Source organism: Canis lupus, chromosome 5 (assembly GCF_003254725.2).
Source record: "Canis lupus dingo isolate Sandy chromosome 5, ASM325472v2, whole genome shotgun sequence".
Taxonomy (NCBI): Eukaryota; Metazoa; Chordata; class Mammalia; order Carnivora; family Canidae; genus Canis; species Canis lupus.
In genome coordinates this window covers 78433929-78459248 of record NC_064247.1, presented here as the reverse complement: position 1 = coordinate 78459248, position 25320 = coordinate 78433929, and the positions used below count along the sequence as shown (strand labels likewise).

At 43.2% G+C, this 25320-nt stretch overlaps 1 protein-coding gene and 1 long non-coding RNA gene across 25 annotated transcripts in view; one reads left to right on the top strand and one right to left on the bottom strand.

The window, feature by feature from the left end:
* Positions 1-17515, top strand: part of ZFHX3 (zinc finger homeobox 3) — a 525132-nt gene extending 507617 nt beyond the window's left edge. For 23 of the 24 annotated variants that reach the window (XM_049110732.1, XM_049110739.1, XM_049110734.1 and 20 more), the window contains 3 exons: positions 679-781; positions 2005-7485; positions 11504-17515. In XM_049110732.1, the coding sequence (XP_048966689.1) occupies positions 679-781; positions 2005-7485; positions 11504-13197 (7278 nt within the window). In that variant the 3' untranslated portion in view covers positions 13198-17515. Of the gene's footprint in view, positions 1-678; positions 782-2004; positions 7486-8798; positions 8936-11503 lie in introns of all 24 variants that reach the window. The other variant, XR_007410986.1, reaches the window with a different exon arrangement.
* Positions 663-23239, bottom strand: LOC125752105 (uncharacterized). Its single transcript, XR_007410987.1, has 3 exons — positions 23094-23239; positions 1094-1226; positions 663-801 (listed from the first exon to the last, which is right to left on the bottom strand). It is a non-coding gene; the product is annotated as an uncharacterized LOC125752105 (long non-coding RNA).
* Between the last annotated feature and the right edge of the window lie 2081 nt (positions 23240-25320).

Below are 25320 nucleotides of genomic sequence, written 5' to 3'. Positions count from 1 at the left end.
GATGCTCCCTCTGATGCTGAGCACCTCAAGCAAAGATTCTAGAAGAAATTCTGGTTGAAGTGAGCTGTAAGAAATGTTCATTTGCACTCGATCTAGCTTCTAAAGGGTTACAAAATGTTGTTTCCTGGAGAATCTGCCAATGTGTCTGCGTGTCCTTAGCCTTCTCTTTGTTCTCTTCTTTTCTTCTTACCCTTTCCTTCGCTCTTATTCCCCTCCTCTTCTTGCCTGAATACATTTTGAAAACAGTACTACAATGCTCCCTGCTTCAAGATTACAGTGTACTTTACTAGGTATGATTTAATTAGGGCCCTTATTATGTTTTCAGCAGCTTAAGGTGGGCCTTTCAACTTATCTACCTAATTGGTTGCACAAGAAGTTTCACAGCCCATGACAAAACATTGTCAGTGATCAAAGTCAAAATTCTGCATAAAGGAAAAATATTAATAATAAGATTATTCTTCAAGTGTGCACTGCTAATTATGTCCAGAATGTAACCGTAGAAACACTTTTGACTGATGTGAGCTTTGTCTAATAAACATGAATCTTCAGTGAGCTATGAAAAGTGACACTTCCAGCTTTACACTGGTGAAGGCTAATTTTGCTTATTAAATAATTTTTACACATTTCCCTATTTTGTGTCTCTTTCCTCTCCATATTTCTCTGCCTCTTACTCCTCAGGTGACCACCCCTGAGATGGTGATGCCCAGCAGCATGTTTCTCCCAGCAGCTATTCCAGATCGAGACGGGAACTCCAGTTTGGAAGAGGCAGGAAAGCAGCCTGGTTAGTGTCATTCTTGACGCCTAGAAATGGAAACAAAATGAAATACTGGGCCAAAATATTCACTGAGCAAGAGTGCCAAGAATCCTTACAGTCCTCCTAAGGTGAATGTAACTGATTAAGAGATGAGGGGCACTGGTGTCACCTACTTTATACTTTGGTTCTTGGCATGTATTTGTACCCTATTTATATAGTTGAAAGTGGAAAGAAAATAAGGTGAGAGCCAGTGGGATTTTGGTGGACACCTGTTCCCCCCCAGACTATACATTTAGGGAGTGAATAACCAGAGACTCAGTTAATAGAGCCATGACTCACCATCTCTGAGGACTTAATTATTAAGACCTTCTAGAGCATTGGAGGCATTTCAGGGCACTGATTTAGCTGTCTCTCTCCAGGAGCTTCCTCTGCACAAAGTTCTTCTTTGAGTCTTCTGGGATTGCCTTGAGCTCTAGCATAGAAGTACATTTGGAAAGAACATTGTTTTAGACATGGATGCTGGTGCCCCATGGTGGTTCCTAGCTAGATGGGTCGTTAGGCCTCCACTTTAGAGGCTCTCCTACATCTTTCACCTTTTGTCAGCAGCTGAGATTTAAACAGGGAAGGCTTGAGCCCCACTACTGCCCCACACCTTCCCCCATAATTTGTCCATATTAGAAGGTAGATACAGCTGACTTTAAAAGGGTCAGAATGATGATACCACTGTAGAAAATAATTTTGATGTATTTTAATGGCCACTGAATGTTTGTTTAATAGTCAAAAGTAATATTATAACAAAATAAGCTAAAAAACATATTCCAGAATTTCTTATATTACAATAGACAGCAGTTATCTTAAATTCCCCACCATTTAGGATAGCATTAAATCACATATTTTATAGTTCAAGTCCATGTTAAAGGAGAATCCAGTCTAAGATCACAGTTCTTGAGAAATTTAAGATTCTGAATTAAGCAACTGAATGGTGTGTAAAGACCATATGATACAGACCTATTATGAAGGAAACTTTTGTATTTCCTTTAGTCCCCTCTGTTCATGTGCATTTGCTTATAATATGCACTCTTTCTAGGGGGCTTTATGGAGAGTCTGTGTTCCAATTGGGTATTTCCCTTACTATAAGATTTTGTATTCATGAGGACTTGCTAGGTAGATAGTTCTGGGTGACATCCTGAAACAAAGCCTTCTTTATCATTGGGCTTGGTTTTTGTTTTTGTTTTTGTTTGTTTTTACAGAAACCTCAGAGGATCTGGGAAAGAACATCTTGCCCTCTGTAAGCACAGAGCACAGCGGAGATTTGAAACCCTCTCCTGCTGACCCAGGCTCTGTGAGAGAAGATTCAGGCTTCTTATGCTGGAAGAAGGGGTGCAACCAGATTTTCAAAACTTCTGCCACTCTTCAAACGCACTTCAATGAGGTTCATGCCAAGAGGCCTCAGCTGCCTGTGTCCGATCGCCATGTGTACAAGTATCGCTGTAATCAATGCAGCCTGGCTTTCAAGACCATTGAAAAGCTGCAGCTCCATTCTCAGTACCATGTGATCAGAGCTGCCACCATGTGCTGTCTTTGTCAGCGTAGTTTCCGAACTTTTCAGGCTCTGAAAAAACACCTTGAGACAAGCCACCTGGAGTTGAGTGAGGCTGACATCCAGCAGCTTTATGGTGGCCTTCTGGCCAATGGGGACCTCCTGGCAATGGGAGACCCTACCCTGGCTGAGGACCACACCATAATTGTTGAGGAAGACAAGGAGGAAGAGAGTGACTTAGAAGACAAACAGAGCCCAACAGGCAGTGACTCTGGGTCGGTACAAGAAGACTCAGGCTCAGAGCCAAAGAGAGCTCTACCTTTCAGAAAAGGTCCCAATTTCACCATGGAGAAATTTCTAGACCCTTCTCGCCCTTACAAGTGTACTGTCTGCAAGGAATCTTTCACTCAAAAGAATATCCTCTTAGTGCACTATAATTCTGTCTCCCACCTGCATAAGTTGAAGAGAGCCCTTCAAGAATCGGCAACTGGCCAGCCAGAACCCACCAGCAGCCCAGACAACAAACCTTTTAAGTGTAACACTTGTAACGTGGCCTATAGCCAGAGTTCCACTTTGGAGATCCATATGCGGTCCGTGCTGCATCAAACTAAGGCCCGAGCAGCCAAGCTGGAGGCTGCAAGCGGCAGTAGCAATGGGACGGGGAACAGCAGCAGTGTCTCCCTGAGCTCCTCCACCCCAAGTCCTGTGAGCACTAGTGGCAGTACCACCTTCACCACCACCAACCCGAGCAGTGCTGGCATCACTCCAAGCTCCAATTTACTGAGCCAAGTGCCCACTGAAAGTGTAGGGATGCCGCCCCTGGGGAATCCCATTGGTGCCAACATCACTTCCCCTTCAGAGCCCAAGGAGGCCAATCGGAAGAAGCTAGCAGATATGATTGCATCCAGACAGCAGCAGCAGCAGCAGCAGCAGCAACAGCAGCAGCAACAGCAGCAGCAGCAGCAACAGCAGCAGCAACAGCAAGCACAGACACTAGCCCAGGCCCAGGCTCAGGTTCAGGCTCATCTGCAGCAGGAGCTGCAGCAGCAAGCTGCCCTGATCCAGTCTCAGTTGTTTAACCCCACCCTGCTTCCTCACTTCCCCATGACCACAGAGACCCTGCTGCAACTGCAGCAGCAGCAGCATCTCCTCTTCCCTTTCTACATCCCCAGCGCAGAGTTCCAGCTCAACCCTGAGGTGAGCTTGCCAGTGACCAGCGGGGCACTGACACTGACGGGGACAGGCCCGGGCCTGTTGGATGACCTGAAGGCTCAGGTCCAGATCCCACCACAGAGCCACCAGCAGATTCTGCAGCAGCAGCAGCAGCAAAGCCAGCTCTCTCTGGCCCAGAGTCATTCTGCCCTTCTCCAGCCAAGCCAGCACTCCGAAAAGAAAAACAAATTGATCATCAAAGAAAAAGAAAAAGAAAGCCAGAGAGAGAAGGACAGTGCCGAGGTGGGAGAGGGCAACCTAGGACCCAAGGAATCGCTGCCAGATGCCTTGAAGGCGAAAGAGAAGAAAGATTTGGCACCAGCAGGTAGTTCTGAGCCTTCCATGCTCCCTCCACGCATCGCCTCAGATGCGAGAGGGAATGCCACCAAGGCCCTGCTGGAGAACTTTGGCTTTGAGCTGGTCATTCAGTACAACGAGAACAAGCAGAAGGTGCAGAAGAAGAATGGGAAGACTGAGCAGGGAGAGAATCTGGAAAAGCTTGAGTGTGACTCCTGTGGCAAGCTGTTTTCTAACATCTTGATTTTAAAGAGTCATCAAGAGCACGTTCATCAAAACTACTTTCCCTTTAAACAGCTGGAGAGATTTGCTAAACAGTACCGAGAGCACTACGATAAACTGTACCCCCTAAGGCCCCAGACTCCAGAGCCACCGCCACCACCTCCCCCACCACCTCCTCCACCCCCTCTTCCTGCAGCACCACCTCAGCAAGCTTCCACGCCAGCCATCCCTGCATCAGCCCCACCCATCACTTCACCCACGATTGCACCGACCCAGCCATCCGTGCCACTCACCCAACTCTCAATGCCCATGGAGCTGCCCATCTTCTCACCGCTGATGATGCAGACGATGCCACTGCAGACCTTGCCGGCTCAGCTGCCCCCTCAACTTGGACCTGTGGAGCCTCTGCCTGCAGATCTAGCCCAGCTGTACCAGCATCAGCTCAATCCAAGCCTCCTCCAACAGCAAAACAAGAGGCCTCGCACTAGGATCACGGATGACCAGCTCCGGGTCCTGCGGCAGTATTTTGACATTAACAACTCCCCCAGTGAAGAGCAGATCAAAGAAATGGCAGACAAGTCTGGGTTGCCCCAGAAAGTGATCAAGCACTGGTTCAGAAACACCCTCTTCAAAGAGCGGCAGCGTAACAAGGATTCCCCTTACAACTTTAGCAATCCTCCTATCACCAGCCTGGAGGAGCTCAAGATCGACTCTCGGCCCCCTTCGCCAGAACCTCAGAAGCAGGAGTACTGGGGAAGCAAGAGGTCTTCAAGAACAAGGTTTACTGACTACCAGCTGAGGGTCCTGCAGGACTTCTTTGATGCCAATGCTTACCCAAAGGATGACGAATTTGAGCAACTGTCTAATTTACTGAACCTTCCAACCCGAGTCATAGTGGTATGGTTTCAAAATGCCCGACAGAAGGCCAGGAAAAATTATGAGAATCAGGGGGAGGGCAAAGATGGAGAGCGGCGTGAGCTTACAAATGATAGGTATATTCGAACAAGCAACTTGAACTACCAGTGCAAAAAATGTAGCCTGGTGTTTCAGCGCATCTTTGATCTCATCAAGCATCAGAAGAAGCTGTGTTACAAGGATGAGGATGAGGAGGGGCAGGATGACAGCCAAAATGAGGATTCCATGGATGCCATGGAAATCCTGACACCTACCAGCTCCTCCTGCAGCACCCCAATGCCCTCACAGGCTTACAGTGCCCCAGCACCATCAGCCAACACAGCTTCTTCTGCTTTCTTACAGCTCACGGCAGAGGCTGATGAACTGGCCACTTTTAGTTCAAAAACAGAGGCGAGTGATGAGAAACCAAAGCAGTCTGAACCTCCCAGTGCACAGCCAAACCAAACCCAAGAAAAGCAAGGACAACCAAAGGCAGAGCTGCAGCAGCAAGACCAACCCGAGCAGAAGACCAGCGCAGCCCAGCAAAAGCTCCCACAGCTCACTTCCCCCACTTCGTTACCACAGCCTCCTCCACAAGCACCCCCACCTCAGTGCCCCTTACCCCAATCGAGCCCCAGTCCTTCTCAGCTCTCCCACCTGCCCCTCAAGCCCCTCCACACGTCGACTCCTCAACAGTTGGCAAACCTACCTCCTCAGCTAATCCCCTACCAGTGCGACCAATGTAAGTTGGCCTTTCCATCGTTTGAGCACTGGCAGGAGCATCAGCAGCTTCATTTCCTGAGTGCACAGAACCAGTTCATCCACCCCCAGTTTTTGGACAGGTCACTGGATATGCCTTTCATGCTGTTTGACCCTAGTAATCCACTCCTGGCGAGCCAGCTGCTCTCTGGGGCCATACCTCAGATTCCAGCCAGCTCGGCCACTTCTCCTTCAACTCCAACCTCCACGATGAACACTCTGAAGAGGAAGCTGGAGGAAAAGGCCAGTGCGAGCCCTGGAGAAAATGACAGTGGAACAGGAGGAGAAGAACCCCAGAGAGACAAACGTTTGAGGACAACTATTACGCCAGAACAGCTAGAAATTCTGTACCAAAAGTATCTGTTAGACTCCAATCCAACTCGAAAGATGTTGGATCACATTGCGCACGAGGTGGGCTTGAAGAAACGTGTGGTACAAGTCTGGTTTCAAAATACCCGAGCCCGGGAACGGAAAGGACAGTTCCGGGCTGTGGGCCCAGCCCAGGCCCATAGAAGATGCCCATTTTGCAGAGCACTCTTCAAAGCCAAGACTGCCCTCGAGGCTCATATCCGGTCCCGTCATTGGCACGAAGCCAAGAGAGCTGGCTACAACCTAACTCTGTCTGCAATGCTTTTAGACTGTGATGGGGGACTCCAGATGAAAGGAGATATTTTTGATGGAGCCAGCTTTTCCCACCTGCCCCCAAGCAGTAATGATGCCCAAGGTGTTCCCCTCTCACCTGTGAGTAAAACCATGGAGTTGTCTCCCAGAACTCTTCTTAGTCCTTCTTCCATCAAGGTGGAAGGGATTGAAGACTTTGAAAGCCCCTCCATGTCCTCAGTTAATCTTAACTTTGACCAAACCAAGCTGGACAATGACGACTGTTCCTCTGTCAACACAGCAATCACTGATACCACTACTGGAGATGAGGGCAATGCAGATAATGACAGTGCGACGGGAATAGCAACTGAAACCAAATCCTCTTCTGCACCCAATGAAGGGCTGACCAAAGCAGCTATGATGGCAATGTCTGAGTATGAAGATCGGTTGTCATCTGGTCTGGTCAGCCCAGCCCCAAGCTTTTACAGCAAGGAATATGACAATGAAGGTACAGTGGACTACAGTGAAACCTCAAGCCTTGCAGACCCCTGCTCCCCGAGTCCTGGTGCAAGTGGGTCAGCAGGCAAATCTGGAGACAGTGGGGATCGGCCAGGGCAGAAACGTTTTCGCACTCAAATGACCAATCTGCAGCTGAAAGTCCTAAAGTCATGCTTTAATGACTACAGGACACCCACCATGCTAGAGTGTGAGGTCCTGGGCAATGATATTGGACTGCCAAAGAGAGTTGTTCAGGTCTGGTTCCAGAATGCCCGGGCAAAAGAGAAGAAGTCCAAGTTAAGCATGGCCAAGCATTTTGGTATAAACCAAACAAGTTACGAGGGACCGAAAACAGAGTGCACTTTGTGTGGCATCAAGTACAGCGCTCGGCTGTCTGTACGTGACCATATCTTTTCCCAACAGCATATCTCCAAAGTTAAAGACACCATTGGAAGCCAGTTGGACAAGGAGAAAGAATACTTTGACCCAGCCACTGTACGTCAGTTGATGGCTCAACAAGAGTTGGACCGGATTAAAAAGGCCAATGAGGTCCTTGGACTGGCAGCTCAGCAGCAAGGGATGTTTGACAATGCCCCTCTTCAGGCTCTTAACCTTCCTACAGCATACCCGGCGCTCCAGGGCATTCCACCTGTGTTGCTCCCCGGCCTCAACAGCCCCTCCTTGCCAGGCTTTACTCCATCCAACACAGGTGGGTTTTGTTCCAGGTGATTCTTAAAGCATTTAAATTGCTGCCCCATTAGCATTCTGTTCTCTGGCTACCACCCAAACCCTTTGAATGTTGGACAGATAGGAAGAAGCTTCCCTTTCAGGTTTTCTAACAGCAACAGAACTTCTGGTCCCTTTCATCGAGTCTCCCTAGTGCTGTGGTGTATATGGTTCTAGGACTTCCCAGTCTCAGGGATGGGATCCTCTGGTTGGAACAGTCTGCTCTGAAATTATTCTCTTGCCCGATGTTCAGTAACAACCAGGGTGTATGCTACAGGGAAGAACTTGAGGGTCCTGGCGTCCTAAATCCTGGGGTGTTTTCAAGAACGCGGTTTCTAGCAGAGACCCTTTCAGTCAGTCTTTGTGAAACTGCCAATCCCCTCTAGATATTTGTTGAAAATAGAAGGCATTTGAATATCCTAGCTAATTCTGGATTGTGCTCTATGGAAACTGGTTTAAGAGAACTTAAATCAAGTCCTTGTCCTTACCTGTGGTCCCTGCCCCTGTTTTTAGAGAGCTGTGCTGCCAGAACTGCTGTCACAAAGAAGCTCTCATAGATGGATCCTGACTCCTGGCCTTCTTCCCTAGCCAGAACAACAGTGTTTACAGTAGTTCTTAATGAGACTTTGTACTCGAATGCACTGACTAGGAATCTCGTATTGGGCAATATGGTTCTGAGTCTTCAGACAGACAAAAAACATTAATGCTCATTTTTAGGATCTTCAGTCACCCCTTCATTTCCTTTTGCCCATCTCTTTCTTGCTCCCCCCAGCTCCCTAATTCAGTCATATACTTGGTACTCTTATTTTTCTATTATTAATAGGGAGTTTGATAGTTCTTCCTGTGTCCTCTTGTTCCTCCTTCTCTGCCGTCACCCCTCTTCTCTGGAGCCAGCTGTCTTTCCTAAACTGGACCTCCAGGATCCTGTGAAACTTAGGCGGAAGTTAGGAAGTCATGCCCCTCCCCCATCCCACTCAGGGCCTGCATTGACCACTGTACTTTAACCAAACAAGAGCCTTTCAAGTGCCTCCTTGCCTTCAGAATGTGTCCCCATTCTCAGGGGTTGAAGTGGTAAAAAGGTTAAGATGTGTAAGTCATTGCTTACCATTGTTGGCAAGTAAGGTCACAGAATTCTGCTAAAGCCAACAAGACATAAGGCAAGAATCAAGCTATGGAACGTGTCTAGGCACTGAATTGCCTTTGCAACCCAGGACCTTGGCAGAAGGGCTTGGTTTCGTAATAATGTGAAAAAAAAATTAGAATTAGAATGTCTGATCTATTCCCCTTGTTTTACAGATGAGAAAACTGAGGGCCAGAGAGGTCAAGACCATTCAGCAAGCTAGGGTAGGAGCCAGAGCTCCCACCCAGGCCTCCAGGCTCCCAGTGCTATGTGCTCCTTCCACAACACCCAATATGAGCCAGTCAGTCAACAGGTATATGTTTAGTGCTACTCAGGTTCTGACCACTAACAGTGGACTCAAGATAGAAAGGTGTGCTCTTAATTACTAGAGGCAGCCAGGTGTGCCCCAGTTACTACCACCTGACTGTACCACAGCTCGCAGGAGCGCTGGATCTGGAATGGGGAAAGGAACTTGTATTTAATATGTCAAGTCCAATGGTAAGCTCTTTCCATATGACCTTCCATTTAGTCCCTACAACCATATATTATGGGAAGTTGAGGTTCCATGCAGTCAGTGGGTGGGCATAGGGCCAAACAGCAGCTGTGTGTCAGACACAATCCTTACAGCATCAGTCTGACTCCAGAGGCACATGTCAGGCATCGGGGATGAGATGCCTTATTAGTGATAATCTTGCAGATGAGAAAACTGAGGCCACGGAATTATTTTGCGAATATATTGAGCTACTACTACATCATATATGGCTAATACAGAAGTTGGTAAATATAGCAAGGGTTCTGTAAATAATTCTTAACCATTCCTTTCTCTTCTATTCAAGATACAGAAGTCAGTTTAAGGCCTTCTGACCTGGATTTTTCTCCTGAAAGCCTGATGCCACAGAGATGGAGAAATCTCTAGATGTTTTCTCCTTGCCTCACTGATCTTTTGGCTCTGTCTGGCTCCAACCTATAATATGGAGCAGGCCTGTTGCCTAGAAGTACATAGAGAGAGAGAGCCATGTCCTAAGTTGTTGAATTCATAATCCATTCGCTCTCCATCTTGTACGTGCCAGTTTAACCAGTGAACCTTTACTGGCTTTTTCTGAGTCACATACTTCTTTGTGGTTTCAGTTCCGTCTGTGCATTGAGGAAACTGGATGACTTCATTTCAGTAGCCCTTTTCTGCTGTTTTGAAAGAGTAAATTAATGCTGCTCTGTGAAGCCAAGGGAGGCATCCCCCTTCGCTTTCCAAACATTAACGGCTATTTTTCTGGGATTGGCAGCTTGAGGCAACCTTGTCCTCGTCATCTGAAGTTTGAGGGGTTTTAAATGTTGCACCAGTGTGAAGTCAGCATTGTTTTCACGCATATCTAGGCTTCTGTGTGTTTTCTCATAAGGACAGTGTCATGTTATAGAACACACCCCCACAACCCCAGTTTTTGGCAGAAGGTGGTCCAGATGAAATAGGAGCTGTGGAATTTTATTATTTTACATTTTGATGCCCTCCAAAGAAGGGATGAATACGGTCTAGTTTCTTAAGTGTGGTGAATGTAATGTTCTGAGGTCCACTGCCTGTGAATTCTTCCCAGCATCTCCTGATTCAGCACATCTGGTCTCCCTGCCCCACATTGCTGTCCTCCACCACCACCACCACCACCTTGCTAGTCTTTTTGTTTTGTTTTGTTTTTTAAAGATTTATCTATTTATTCATGAGAGATACACAGAGAGAGGCAGAGACACAGGGAGAGGGAGAAGCAGGCTCTGTGCAGGGAGCCCAATGTGGGACTCCATCCTGGATCCCAGGATCACGCCCTGAGCTGAAGGCAAATGCTCAATTGCTGAGCCACCCCAGGCATCCCCACCTTGCTAGTCTTGATGCACCTATAGCAATGCTGTCTTCCATACCTGGCACAAAACACTCAGAGTAGGAGAGAAATATGAGTGAGGATGGATATTAAGCTCTGGGCTGAGTGAAGGCTTTATAAGCAGAGTGTGACTGCAGATGGGTATCTACCCCATGCGGGCCTGGTGACTTGGTCAAAAACCTTTACTACCTATAAGTATGAGTAGGTCGTGATGTCTTAGGAAGCACTGGTGCCAACACACTGGGCTGTTCCCATTTCTGATACTGCTTTTCTCCTCTTCTTGGGGGTGGTTTCTCAAGCATCTGTATGTCATTCCAATGGGTAGGAAGAGCGAATGCTCATTTCTCCAGTAAACTTTAGATTCATATGCCTACACGGTTACATTTTTCAACAGATTTGTTAAAGTGCAGATTAGGTGAGCCTAGGTAATGGGGACAGTTTTCCCTGAATAGATCGTTTTTATTTCTTCCCATTGTTCATCCTCCTCTCTGCCCTCTTAACACATCCATTCAACTATAGCAGTGGAGACCAGAGAGGCACATGTGTTTGTTCACGTGGTCTTGGGGCTTGGTCAGGTTTCTTGCTTTTGTTCTTTTCTCCAGTTACCTCTGTCCTCTACAACTTCTTCTGGTGGGGCCTCTTAGCTATACTGTTTCTGTGGAGCTTTGATGAAGGACATTGGTTCAAATGTCCCAGCTGTAAACACCTAGTTTGGGGAACTGGGCAAAGAACATATGAATTAGTGGGTGTGGCATGTGTGGCAGGAAGGTGTTAGAAGTTGTTTAACTGAAAGGGGAACTAGGGGAGCTGACCCAGGATTGGGCCCTGATCATAGAGTATAAGGCTATCCTCCCCTGAGCCTGGTGAGACCCCTCTACTGAAAATGGTGGTTTGGAGAGGATCTTTCAACTTTAAACCTTGAGATCTCAGACTTCATGCCAGTGACACAAGTAAAAACATCTTGAGCTTCATCCTCAGCACCCCAGACTGACGTATGGTTCTGTCTTCGTTTCTTTCAGCTTTAACGTCTCCTAAACCGAACTTGATGGGTCTGCCCAGCACAACAGTTCCTTCCCCTGGCCTCCCCACATCTGGATTACCAAATAAACCGTCCTCAGCGTCGCTGAGCTCCCCAACCCCAGCACAAGCCACCATGGCGATGGCCCCTCAGCAACCCCCCCAACCCCAGCAGCAGCAGCAGCAGCCACAGGTGCAGCCGCCGCCGCCCGCAGCTCAGCCACCACCCGCACCACAGCTCCCACCGCAACAGCAGCAACAGCAACGCAAGGACAAAGACAGCGAGAAGGTAAAGGAGAAGGAAAGGGCACACAAAGGGAAAGGGGAGCCCCTTCCTGTCCCCAAGAAGGAGAAAGGAGATGCCCCCACAGCGGCCGCAGCCACGATCTCAGCCCCGCTGCCCGCCATGGAGTATGCAGTGGACCCTGCACAGCTGCAGGCCCTCCAGGCAGCCTTGACTTCGGACCCCACAGCGTTGCTCACGAGCCAGTTCCTTCCTTACTTTGTACCAGGCTTCTCTCCTTACTATGCCCCCCAGATCCCTGGCGCCCTGCAGAGTGGGTACCTGCAGCCTATGTATGGCATGGAGGGCCTGTTTCCCTACAGCCCTGCGCTGTCGCAGGCCCTGATGGGGCTGTCCCCGGGCTCCCTACTGCAGCAGTACCAGCAATACCAGCAGAGTCTGCAGGAGGCGATCCAGCAGCAGCAGCAGCGGCAACTGCAGCAGCAGCAGCAGCAGCAAAAAGTGCAGCAGCAGCCCAAAGCAAGCCAAACCCCAGTCCCCCCGGGGGCTGCTTCCCCAGACAAAGACCCTGCCAAAGAATCCCCCAAACCAGAAGAGCAGAAAAACGCACCCCGTGAGGTGTCCCCCCTCCTGCCGAAACTCCCCGAAGAGCCAGAAGCAGAAAGCAAAAGTGCGGACTCCCTCTACGACCCCTTCATTGTTCCAAAGGTGCAGTACAAGTTGGTCTGCCGCAAGTGCCAGGCGGGCTTCGGTGACGAGGAGGCGGCGAGGAGCCACCTGAAGTCCCTCTGCTTCTTCGGCCAGTCTGTGGTGAACCTGCAAGAGATGGTGCTTCACGTCCCCACGGGCGGCGGCGGCGGCGGCGGCGGCGGCGGCGGCGTTGGTGGCGGCGGCGGCGGCGGCGGTGGCGGCGGCTCGTACCACTGCCTGGCGTGCGAGAGCGCGCTCTGTGGGGAGGAAGCTCTGAGTCAACATCTCGAGTCGGCCTTGCACAAACACAGAACAATCACGAGAGCAGCAAGAAACGCCAAAGAGCACCCTAGTTTATTACCTCACTCTGCCTGCTTCCCCGATCCTAGCACCGCATCTACCTCGCAGTCTGCCGCTCACTCAAACGACAGCCCCCCTCCCCCGTCGGCCGCCGCCCCCTCCTCGTCCTCCGCTTCCCCCCACGCCTCCAGGAAGTCTTGGCCGCAAGTGGTCTCCCGGGCTTCGGCCGCGAAGCCCCCTTCTTTTCCTCCTCTCTCCTCATCTTCAACGGTTACCTCAAGTTCATGCAGCACCTCAGGGGTTCAGCCCTCGATGCCAACAGACGACTATTCGGAGGAGTCTGACACGGATCTCAGCCAAAAGTCCGACGGACCGGCGAGCCCGGTGGAGGGGCCCAAAGACCCCAGCTGCCCCAAGGACAGTGGTCTGACCAGTGTAGGAACGGACACCTTCAGATTGTAAGCTTTGAAGATGAACAATACAAACAAATGAATTTAAATAAAAAGATTAATAACAAACCAATTTCAAAAATAGACTAACTGCAATTCCAAAGCTTCTAACCAAAAAAAAAAAAAAAAAAAAAAAAAAAGGAAAAAAAAGAAAAAGCGTGGGTTGTTTTCCCATATACCTATCTATGCCGGTGATTTTACATTCTTGTCTCTTTTCTTTTTTTCTTTTAATATTCAAAAAAAAAAAAAAGAACAAAAAAAAAAAAAACCAAACCCTTAACCCTGTTACATTGTGTCCTTTTGAAGGTACTATTGGTCTGGGAAACAGAAGTCCGCAGGGCCTCCCTAATGTCTTTGGAGCTTAAACCCCTTGTATATTTGCCCCCTTTTCAATAAATACCCCACATTGATAGCACAGAGGAGCCCGGCATGCACTGTATGGGAAAGCAGTCCACCTTGTTACAGTTTTAAATTTCTTGCTATCTTAGCATTCAGATACCAATGGCTTGCTAAAAGAAAAAAAAAAAAAAAGAAATGTAATGTCTTTTTATTCTCAGGTCAATCGCTCACACTTTGTTCTGTTTTCAGATTCATTGTTTTATAATATATTATTTTTTCAGTTTTTTTTTTTTTTTTTTTTGTTCCAGAAAAGATTTTTGTTTTGTTAATTTAAAAACGGGCAGAAAGTATTTGAGAAAAACAATGTGAACTGCTTTAGCTTTCTGGGGATTTAAAGGATAGCTTTTCTGCTGAAGCCAATTTCAAGGGGAAAAGTTAAGCACTCCCACTTTCAGAAAAAAAAAAAAAAAAAACAACCCACACACAGAGTGTTGAGGACTTGTAGCTTAAAAAAATAAGTTTTAAAAACTTTCTGTATTTATGATAGATATGACCATTTTTGGTGTTGAGTAGATTGTTGCATTGGAAATGAACTGAAGCAGTATGGTAGATTTAAAAGGAAAAAAAAATCTTTTGTGTACATTTAGCTTTTTGTATGGTCCAGCTGACAGCTCCTCATTTGATGTTGTCTTGTTCATTCCTAGCAGATAGATTGCAATCCGTTGATTCGCCTAAGCTTTTCTCCCCTTTGTCCCTTAATTCCACTTTCTCCTTCCTCCTCCCACCCTATAATCTCCCACTTAAGGTAGCTGCCTTCATTTCTTAGAGGGTAGCTACAGAATTATTTTATAAAACTAAAGAAAGAATTTCAAAAGGTTCTAGGGGTCATTAGGATCCTCACAGATTATTTTTGGTTGGGGAGTTGAAACTTTTTAAAGGCATATAATTCTAGTTACCTATGTCTGTAAGCCTTGTGCCATTTATTTTTTATTTATCCTTCCTTTAGCTTTTCTTTTTATCCCTCCTTTTCTTCCTTGTTTGGTAGATGCTTCAAATATTCTTTTCCTAAACTAAAGCATTTGTTTCGGTTTGTGTAATTGGGCTGTGTACTTTTCTTTCTAAAAAAGTTTTTGGTTAGGGGTTTTGTTTTTGTTTTCTTTCCTCTCAGAAAAAGAAATTTCATGCTTTAAATAAAATCCAAAGACACACCCTTTCACTGCTGATGCAGAAAAAAGGGAAAGGGTTCTTGTTACTTGAGAATTTGTTTCTGATTTAAACAAACAAGACTTAGTTTAATAAAAGAAAGAGTAAAACAAAAGATTCCCAGGTTGTTATGTGCTTCTTCTGCAAGCAGAGAGGCAACTGTTAATGACAATTCCATATACCAAAAGACACATTTTTTACTTCAAAGTTTTGTCCTTGTGTTAGGCAGTCTGAGCGGCGAGTGATCCAGAGTGCAGCCAACAAAGAAGCAGATAGCAATGTACAGAGAGCAAAAAAGGAACCGTATGTGAGGCACTTGTATTTATGTTAATATCTGTATTCCTGTAACACATAACACAACGCAACATACACCCTTTCTCATCTTAAAACAACGATCTGAACTTTGAAAGGAAAACTTTGTGCTGCTAAAAACGTAGATTTTGGAGACAAATAGATGCTTTGCTGTTTCACTTTCATAGCCAAACATCAACAGAAATAATCTCCCCTTACCCCCAAAAGTGTGAAATCCTTCTCCCCTTCATTCTCTTCCTTATGTTTCAAAAGGGAACTTTGAAGACTGTGAATGCAGGTTCCATTGGTCATCTTTCAGGCTTCTTTCCCCAGTGCTGAAGCCACTCAACGACTTTGCAAAAGACTGGAGCATTCCAAGATCTGAAAATGGATTTCTTTTTTTCTTTTTTCCTCTTTTTTAGCCGGGACTATTTTATTTTTATGAATTTGTTTTTGGTTTAATGAAAGAGTAGATCCTGAACTGTTGTATATATTTCTAACTAGGCTGATGCACAGTGCAAATTCCTTTCTTTTTTTTAATTTTTTAAGTAGAAATACCATCTAACTATTCATACCAATATCCAGTTGTAGCATAAGGTGTCAAAAACAAGTACACAAAGAACATTTGCTGTTTTAACAAGCTGTTTTATTTTAACAAGAATTCTTGTATTTCTCCCTGTGTTTGAGATGAACATTTTTAAATTTTAAAGTTGTACAGTTTTTTGTTTTCCATTATTTTATCGTTTGTAACTCTATGAAATATATATATATTTTTTGCCATTTAACTGTTGTATGTTACTCTGTGTCTGTATCATATAGAAAAAATTGTTTTTGTTTTTGGTTCTCTATGTGATACCAATTAACAATTTAACACTAGCTTTACCTGTCAAATTCTGCTAGGTTTTTTTTTTTTTTCTGAAAACTTTGTTTTTAAAAATGATATTGCTTGGTATTAGTGCAATTTCTATCCCTTTCCCTCCTCCCTCAACTTTAAGTTCATTTCCTTGTAATTTTGCCACCCCCTCCACAATGGTGGGGTTTTTTTTGTTTGTTTTGAGCTACTATGCCATCCTCCCTCTGTGCGGCGGAGTGACTGTCAGTGTTTTGTGAAGCCATGCCTTGACCTGTGGGTATATTTGGCAACAGCAAGGTGGTTGGGTAGATTGGCTAAGCATGCTTCCACCCACCAGTGTTTCTCAGAGGGGTTATGTGATTGTTTCATCCTGGAGTGGGTTGCACATTTGATGCTTTCCTCTACAACTCTACCACCCACATATATGTTCACTCAAAAAAGAAAAAAAAAATTATCAGCATTAACTCAGAAGTAGCAAAGCAGTCAGTAATGGTGACAATTAGAAGCCAAATATGAACTAGTTAGATGTTTGTGGGTTGACATCCACTATGGCTATGACTGGTATCATTTACAAAGCATGAATTCACTACAATGCTCAACTGTTTAGATTGGTCTCACTAGAAGAATTTAACTCCTGTCTGTTGCATAGTAGGTAGCTGAATAGGATATCTCAACTCACTTTTTAAATTAGTTCTTCACCTCTACTGACACTTCATGTTTTGGTTGGTTTGGTTTTTTTCCCCCCCAAATAACTCCTAAGTGTGGGTTGGCACTTGACACCATTCAGTCATGGCACCATATGAACCCACCAAATGGAATTTATTTCAACCATCCTTCCTCCATCCTTCCAAAAAGAAACTTAAGAAGGAAACACACACACAAACATACACACACGAAAAAGTTGAAGTCTAGGAATTTTTTTTTAATTAAAAGTTATTTAAAGAGATGAATGTGGCCAAAGTTTTACATGATTGAAAATAAAGTAAAACAGACGGCATGTGTTTAAACCTGAGTTTATCAGGCATGGCAGGAAGTTGCAGGAGAGAGAGGCAGTGACCCAAGCCAGTGCACTTGATGTTCATGGACATATATTTTTTTTAAATAAATTAAATTAAAACATTTTAAATATAAGCATAAATTGAGTTGGTTGTTTGTTGGCGCTGAGATACTGCCCACTGTGAAACAAAGCTTTGACTAGTTTTTTTTTGTTTGTTTACTTTCTGGGGGGGGAGGGGGGCAAGTTTGGGTAGGAAAGAAAGCATAAATGAACGTGACCCTGAGGTGAAGAGGTATATGAACAGCCTTTGCAATGTACAAAAAAACAAAAAACAAAACAAAACAAAAAAAAAAACAAAAAAAAATAGAGCAAGTGAAACCAAAAATGATGTTCTTGGTGTTTTTCTATAATGTAGTCTTGTTAGCTTTTTTGTTACTGTAACAATGCTGATCTCGAACTGTACCAAAATACATGGAGACTAACAAACAGAACCACATGGAACTTTCAAACTGAAAAAAAAATTTGTCACAAAAACTTTGTTGTCATAGTTAAGTTGATTGTAGATGGTAATTGAATATACTCCTTTGAAAATATTTCATCAAGTATGTTTCCTGCTCATTGTGATACATTAAAAAAATATGAGCAAAAGTTCTTGTCTTATGCCATCAGATTTTGTGTGTGTGTGTGCGCATGTGTGAGAAAGGAGACCGATGACTGGCAAAATGTAAACAGTATCCTGAGGTTGCATATACTTATTCCAAGGTACACAGCTCTTTAGTATTTCTAAATGTCCATGTGTTTCCCATCTCTTGGTGTTCATGAAAGTGCAGCAGGTTTTCACTGTGGTGAATGAATTTCATTCATTTCTCAATGAAATACCCTTCTCAGCTTATTTCATTGAGAAGGGTAAGCCTGACAACTTGGATAGTATTTGACCCTCAGCCCTAATGGTGTGTGTGTGTGTGTTTTTTTTTTTTTCCAAATGTTTATATGAAAATCTTGGACACTTGGTACAACCACAAGCAAGTTAGTTTTGCTGGTGGCCGGAAGAGAGGTAAGTTAAACTTTTCTGAGATGGGAATTGGATCCAATGTTTTTAACAGAAGGATGTAAAAGGTAAGTTGAACTAAGTAATATTCACTACATCTACCTTTCCTATGGAATTTGAGATAAGAATAGTCTGCAAAATAGTAATAATGTTAGTCATTCCTACATAGAGAATACTCCGTTCTCTTACAAAAAAAAACAAAAAACAAAAAACCTCTTAACAGCACAAAATGCCTGAAATTCATTAATAAGGACTATATCCAAGATAAGGCTCAAAGGCCTTCCATTCATCTCTAATTTATAGTCACAGCTGATAAATAATTTACAAAACTCTAGTAGCTGGGCTTGGATAGCATTGCAGGCTAGTTATGTCCTTGCAAGGTCTGCAGCATCTGCCCTCGGCCAACAGGGGTATTTTCTACCTCAGGAGTTAAGCTATGAAATCCTCTCCTATTGCATCTGACAGCCATTGTCAACCGAGTCTTTTTCTTAGTTCCTGGAGCAGGAATTCAAGAGGCAATGAGCCTATTGGCTAAAAATGTCAGAGAATTCTACAACTGGCAGAGGCATTGCTAGTGCTTAGAAAGGAAAAGTTGGTTCCCTTGCCGATGCTAGAACCTCTATGCCAAACAAGTAGCATCACTATCCCTAATAAAACCCTGATCTTTCCCGACACATTGTACCTTTCTTTTGGGTGTTACTGCAGAAGCACAAGGCTTCTATGTCAGTATGTTTTCTTGGCACACAGTTATGTCACTGATCTTCTGACCCCACAGAAAGGTACAGTATGATAAAAACTGTTCAGACCCAAAGCCACGTCTGCCTTTCTAAGCTATAATTATTTTAGGATCTGGCAGGATCACACTGAAACATTTTAAATTGAACTATTTTGCAGAGAAGTTTTGCTGTCTCAGCTCTTTAGAGGACTGTAACTACAATACAATTCTTCTACAGATAAATTTTTAACAAAATAAGACCAAACCTTAGTGATGGTTGAGCCCTTTGTATCAGAAAATCTCTAAGCACCTGAATTACATTGCAAGGGGTTTGGGCAAGGGACTTGGTTACTAGAAAAGCTTTTTCTTAAAAGAAAAGGAGGCTTCCAATCTGGCTTCAATATCATGCTCATGTGGATATTAATCTCCTTGGAATTAATAGTACTACACACACACACACACACACACACCCGGAAAATGTGAAACGGCAACATCTTAAAACGGGTGATAGGTGTTAGGTAGCTGTTTCTAATTTTGCTTTAAAGAAATGTCTGTAGTGCCTAGCTCCTGTTATGGACTAATGACCTTCCAAATCTCACTTTTAACAAGTTTAGACTTTAAGTTACAAGAGCACAAGCAGTTTAAGAGTCAAGTTGAAGGATGAGAAGTTTGCACCTGCTGCTTTGCTCTGCAGCCTTAATTACAGCAGGACACATGTGCTCTCACTCAGTCTCTGTACATTACTGCTGGGGGTGGACCAGCCAAGGCTCTGGTAAAACTTGTAAAGGAGTTAGTGCTCTCAGGGCCATTAAAGTAGAGGCAGCTTTCCATTACTTTTTACTTCACAGCAAAGGTGGGTATTTTCTTTCCTTCTTTCCTTCCTTCCTTCTTCCCTCCCTCTTTTTTTCATCCTCTTTTAAATTAGAGGCACATATTTTTAAGATGTCTTGGCCAATTAGATTCCTCTCAGTCTATCTTGGGGTTTTAAATTATAGGTGCAAAAAAAAAAAAAAATTATAGGTGCAAAAATAAATTTGTTCTTGATCCTTTATGACTGCCTCATTTCTTATCCTGTATGGAACAAAGAGACTATGTAATCGGATTTATGAGTCCTTTAACATGGGAATAAGAACTTTCAGGTGAACGGTTTCAATCTTGGACTAAGAAATCAGTGCAAAGAAGCAGCTTAGAGTAGCAAGTGAGGTAGGCTTCAGTAAATATTCTCTGTGTCCTTGTAATGCCAAAAACTTCCTTTTGACACTTGCTCTTGTTTTCTTATTCTTTGTACACTACTGTTTATTGAGCTCCCTCAACTGTTACTATTTTTTGGATGTCTTCTATAACACCTTATATTTGCATGATACATGAAAAGTACTTTTGTAAAATTACTTCTCGCTTGTTCCTCAAAATGATCTATAAGGTAGGCAAAGTGGGTGATATCACAGGTGTTCAGGGTAGGGAGGTAATGAGGGGAGAAGGCATTAACCATATGTTTAGCCTTTGTCCAGTGTTCCTTCTTCCCCTACACAACCCACATACTATTTCCTGAGAGACACTAAGGAAAAGTGTCTGAGAGAGTGGGCTCAGGAGTCAAGACTAACTGGGTTTGGGCAGCCTGGGTAGCTCAGCGGTTTAGCGCCGCCTTCAGCCCAGGGCGTGATCCTGGAGACCCGGGATCGAGTCCCATATCAGGCTCCCTGCATGGAGCCTGCTTCTTCTGCCTGTGTCTCTGTCTCTCTCTTTCTCTCTCTCTCTCTCTCATGGACAAAATAAATAAATCTTAAAAAAAAAAAAAAAAAGACTAACTGGGTTCATTCTGGCTCCAGCACCATGACCTTGATTCTGTTATTTATTCCCACTGTAAAATGAGGATAATGGTACCTGTTTCACAAGATTGTTGCAAAGATTAAATAATATATGCAAAAATGTTTTGAACACTGCCTGGTACATACTGAGTGACAAATACCTGTTGCTAATATTTTTGTCAGTTTTAACACTCCACATCTCTTTTGCTGTAGGTTCCTTGGGACTGCAGCTTTCTAAGTCCTACTTTAAGTCGCAGAGGGTTGGCAGGGGGTTGGGGGAGCTGCAACTGTATACATCAGTCCCATTAAGCCCTTGCCTTATATTTCTATTCAGATGCTTCCCTGTCCATAAATATCTCAGACGATCCAGAGGACCCTCAGGGAGATTCTGCTCAGAACTGTACAGAAATGCGGTGCAGGAGCTTGCATTTCACTCTTTCAGTGCCCCACTTCTAATTAATTCAGTTAGAAGAAAGGATGGCTTTAATTTGTTTTTGTTTGCAAGAGTAAACATAGTCCTGCTTTACCATCCCTTGACAGGTGAGCAGCTTAAATGTCCGGGGTTACAGAATAGAGAAAATGGAATAGATTGTGACAATTTGCCCACTGCCATGGCCTATTTTGAGGTGATTCAGATACACAGCTTAGAAACTGTAGCTTCTAAAATGAAACTGTGAGAGTGAATGAACTGTATGTGAGACAAAACTGAAAGAGTATCCACAGAGGACTGTAGCAATAGGATTCTTCCACCCCAAAGCACAGGAAGAGTTTTTAAGATACTATTATTCTAGTAAACTACAAAATAAATATCTGGAAGAGGCATGGGAACAAGTGAAAAAAAAAATTAGCACAGAGTAAAGGTTTGAGTAGAATGTTCCATGATTGCCTCTGCAGATAAGAACTTATCAGTGATGTAGGTGGGTATAGCTCCATCTGTGAACTTCCTTCATTTTTAAAAAACAGTGATGGTACTGGAAATAAAAGAGTGATATTGGTGTGAGAGGACTAGTAAAAGCTATGGAAGATGGTGAGTGATTTGTCCTTTTCTCTGAGAATAATAACCTATAAATGTACTTTGATGTATTGCCTATAGATAAGATTTCATTATAAGGTGTCTGCATTTGATTCGTTATAGGGTTCTAACTTTGCCAGTGAATAATTTTCAAAATCTGACTTGTATTCAGCTGAATTAGTTTTTTTTTTCACAAACTGTAAAATTGCTGCACTGATGCCTCATCTGAATTGTTTCCAATAAGAAATCTGCTGTCATCCTTTTTTTAAATAATTTTTTTCTCTAGTTGCTTTTAAAATTTTGTTCTTTATCACTAGTTTTATCACATCATGTTTTGATTTTGATGTACCTTGGTGTAGTTTTACTTCTGTTTCTTATGCTTGGGTTTTGTTGAGCTTCTTGAATCTTTGGGTATTACCTTTCATCAAAAATGGAAATTCTTGGGCAGCCCTGGCGGTTTAGCGCCACCTTCAGCCAGGGCGTGATCCTGGAGACCCAGGATCAAGTCCCAGGTCGGCCTCCCTGCGTGGAGCCTGCTTCTCCCTCTGCCTGCATCTCTGCCTCTCCCTCTCTCTGTCTCTCATGAATAAATAAATAAAATCTTTAAAAAAAAAAAAAAGAAAGAAAGAAAGAAAGAAATTCTTCAGCCATTGTTTCCACAAAAAAATTTTTCTATCCCCCTTCCCTGTAGGGACTGCAATTATCTGTTAGGCCATTTGAAGTTAACCTGTAGCTTGCTGATGCTCTGGTTTCATTGGGGAGAGGGGTTAGGGAGAGGACAGGAGGTTACTCTTTTCTTGTGGGTTTCATTTTCCATAGTTTCCAATGCTGTGCCTTCAAGTCCACTTACCTTTCTTCTTTATGTGACATTAATCTCATCCAGTGTGGTTTTATGTCTCATATCTTATAGTTTTCATCTCTAGAAGTTTGAGAGTTTTTTAATATCCTCCATGTCTCTATATAACTTTTGAACAGTTATAATTGCCTTACTGTCATCCTCTTCTAATCCTCATATCTACATAAGTTTTGCATCAGTTCAATTGAGTGATTTTTCTCCTCATTATGAGTTGTGTTTTCCTGCCTCTTTGCATATTTGGTGTTCTTTGATTAGATCCTAGTCATTGTGAATTTGTTTTGTTGGATAAATATTTTTGTATTCCTATAAATTTCCAGTTTTTTATGTGATGTACTTAAGTTATTTGGAAACAGTTTGATGCCTTTGGATCTCATTTTAAATTTTGCTGGACAGAATGAAAACACTATTTAGTTGAGGGCTAATTATTTCCCACAACTGAAAAGGACCCTTTCTGAGAACTCTACTCAAATGTCCCATGGGAAAAAAATGTGAACTTTACCAGTCTGTGTGAGCATCAGGTGTGGCTCCCTCTAATCCTTTCTGTCTCACAGTTTCCTAACATGCAAGCATTGGTCAGCACTTTTCTGAATACTTGTTGGGGTCCCTGTAAACATCTCCAGAGGTCTCTCTTTACTGTGTCCTGCAAATTCTGGCTGCTTTGGTTTCCCCAGGATCAGCTTTATTTCTTTAAGCCACAGTCTGCTGGGTTCTACCTAGGAATAGGTTCCATATCCTGTGCTGTGGCCTAGAAACTCTCAAGAAACTAAGAGGGAATAATCAAAGGGCTCACCTGTTTATTTTTCATCTCTCAGCAATCACTGTCCTTCACTGTGTAACGTTAAGTGACTGGAGAACCATTCTTTCATGTATTTTATCTTGTCTTTTTAGTTGTTTCAGCTGGGAAGGTAAGTCTGGTCTTTGTTACTCCATCTCAGCTGGAAGCAAAAGTCAAATTTAGCTTTTAGATATATGCAAGCAAAGTCCTATATACATTTCTACAGTGCTACCTACACTTAAAAATTTCCCAAAAGGTTTGATATACATAGGAGTCTTATTTCCCCAGCAGACTTCTCTGAACATGACATGGTACTGAATCACTCTGAGGATAAGGATTGTAACCTATTCATCCTTTTGCTTAATCACAATAATCACAAGTGGAAGAAGGGTAGGTAAACACACAAATTCTTCTAGCCACTTTTTGCCATACCATACTGCCAGATAGAATGGGAAAACCATTTCTAAAGTTTCAAAGTCAGCCCATGGCAGCAGAAATATTTCTGATGGTAAAACACTATTTTAGGTCTTCCCTTTTAACTATAAGGGCTATCACTATTCATAAAGTTATTTAAGTTTTTAAAGAGAAAAAGAAAAAATACCACAACACTTCCATTTCACTGTCTTGTTTCACTCAGATCATTTTTTAGGACACCTAAGTGTGGCTCAAGAGATCCATTTGGAAGCGTAGTTCATACTATGAGGTGAAATCATTGCACAAATACAGAGGAATAATAAAAATCAGGCCCTAGTAGTGAACTAGAAGTAGTTATTCTTGCTAAACTCAAATCGTGGGTTTTTTTTTTTTTTTGGTATGTTTGTTATTTTGGCAAAAATTTATTTCTAATTGGGCATATAATACATAATTCATGAAATTCATAGAGTGCTGACTCATTACTTGCTTTCAAAACTCTCAATATTTGTTCCAGGGTATCTTTCCCACTATATTCCCACTATATTTATTTGCAAATAATCTACTCCACTAAAACTAGCCTACCTACCAAACACACCCTGTACTTTCCCCTCTACATTTAAAGGCTTAGAAATGTTATTTATTCCATGACTCTCATCACATCTTCCCAGGTCCTTTTCTGACCCCTTATTGTAGCATACATAATGTGTTTTTGGCAATGATACATACATGTGTTTTACCCTTAGATCACCTGCTATCCTACATATACATTTAATATTTGAGTAAATTAAAGAATGAATAAAGGAAAGGGTAGTCATATTCATCTTTATGCTTCTTAATAGGAAGAGAAGTCTTAAAATGAATGAGTATAGATCAAATTATATATCCTTAGGATAAAACACTAGAAAATTTTCAGTCCCAAACCTGTAAGTAAGGGAGATATTTTTCAGCAGATAGTAAAGGAGAATAGAAATCAATGAAACAATCAAATGGGACAGGATTAAAAACTATATTAGGCAAATGTTTGCTTTTTAGGAGAAAAAAATAATTGCAATAAAAACAGCCTAGGAATTTAGAAGTACCAGTTGAAACCCTTTGTAGCTTTCAAAAAAAAAAAAAAATGAAGGAAGGTATTAATTAGTTATTTGAAGAGTTACACGGTTATGTTTTTCTAATCAAAATGGAAACGTTTGTAGAACATTTGAAAAAGCCAGGCCTCACACCAAACCCAGAATGAACATCAGAATATAACCCTAATAGAGATGGGCAGCCCAGGTGGCTCAGTGGTTTAGCACCGCCTTCAGCTGAGTGGGATCCTGAAGACCTGGGATCGAGTTCCACATCAGGCTCCCTGCATGGAGCCTGCTTCTCCCTCTCCCTGTGTCTCAGCCTCTCTCTCTGTGTCTCTTATGAATAAATAAATAACATTTTTTAAAAAATAACCTTAATAGAGAGAATTAAATAATTATGAAGTCTGAAATTTGCCTTCAGTTTTCACCAGCTGGTTTCTTTGGTTTACTCATTAGAAAAAAAGATAAATGGAATATTTTTATGATTTTTCTGTCTGTAAAATCTCATACCAATGAAGATATTTCCATAAGTTATGTATAAATGCAATATAATGAAGTATAGAAAAAAAAGATGCAGATTTTAAAGTTCCTCTTAATGGATGGGTCTGACTTATAGAGTATCCCATATAACTTTAAAACATTCATTGCTATCAAAGACCTATAAAAGTAAACATCCCCTTTTCCCCCCACAAAAGCAGCATGCCCAGAATATTTCATGGGTAACTTTCACCAAACTTTTTAAGGCCACTGCAGAGGCAACT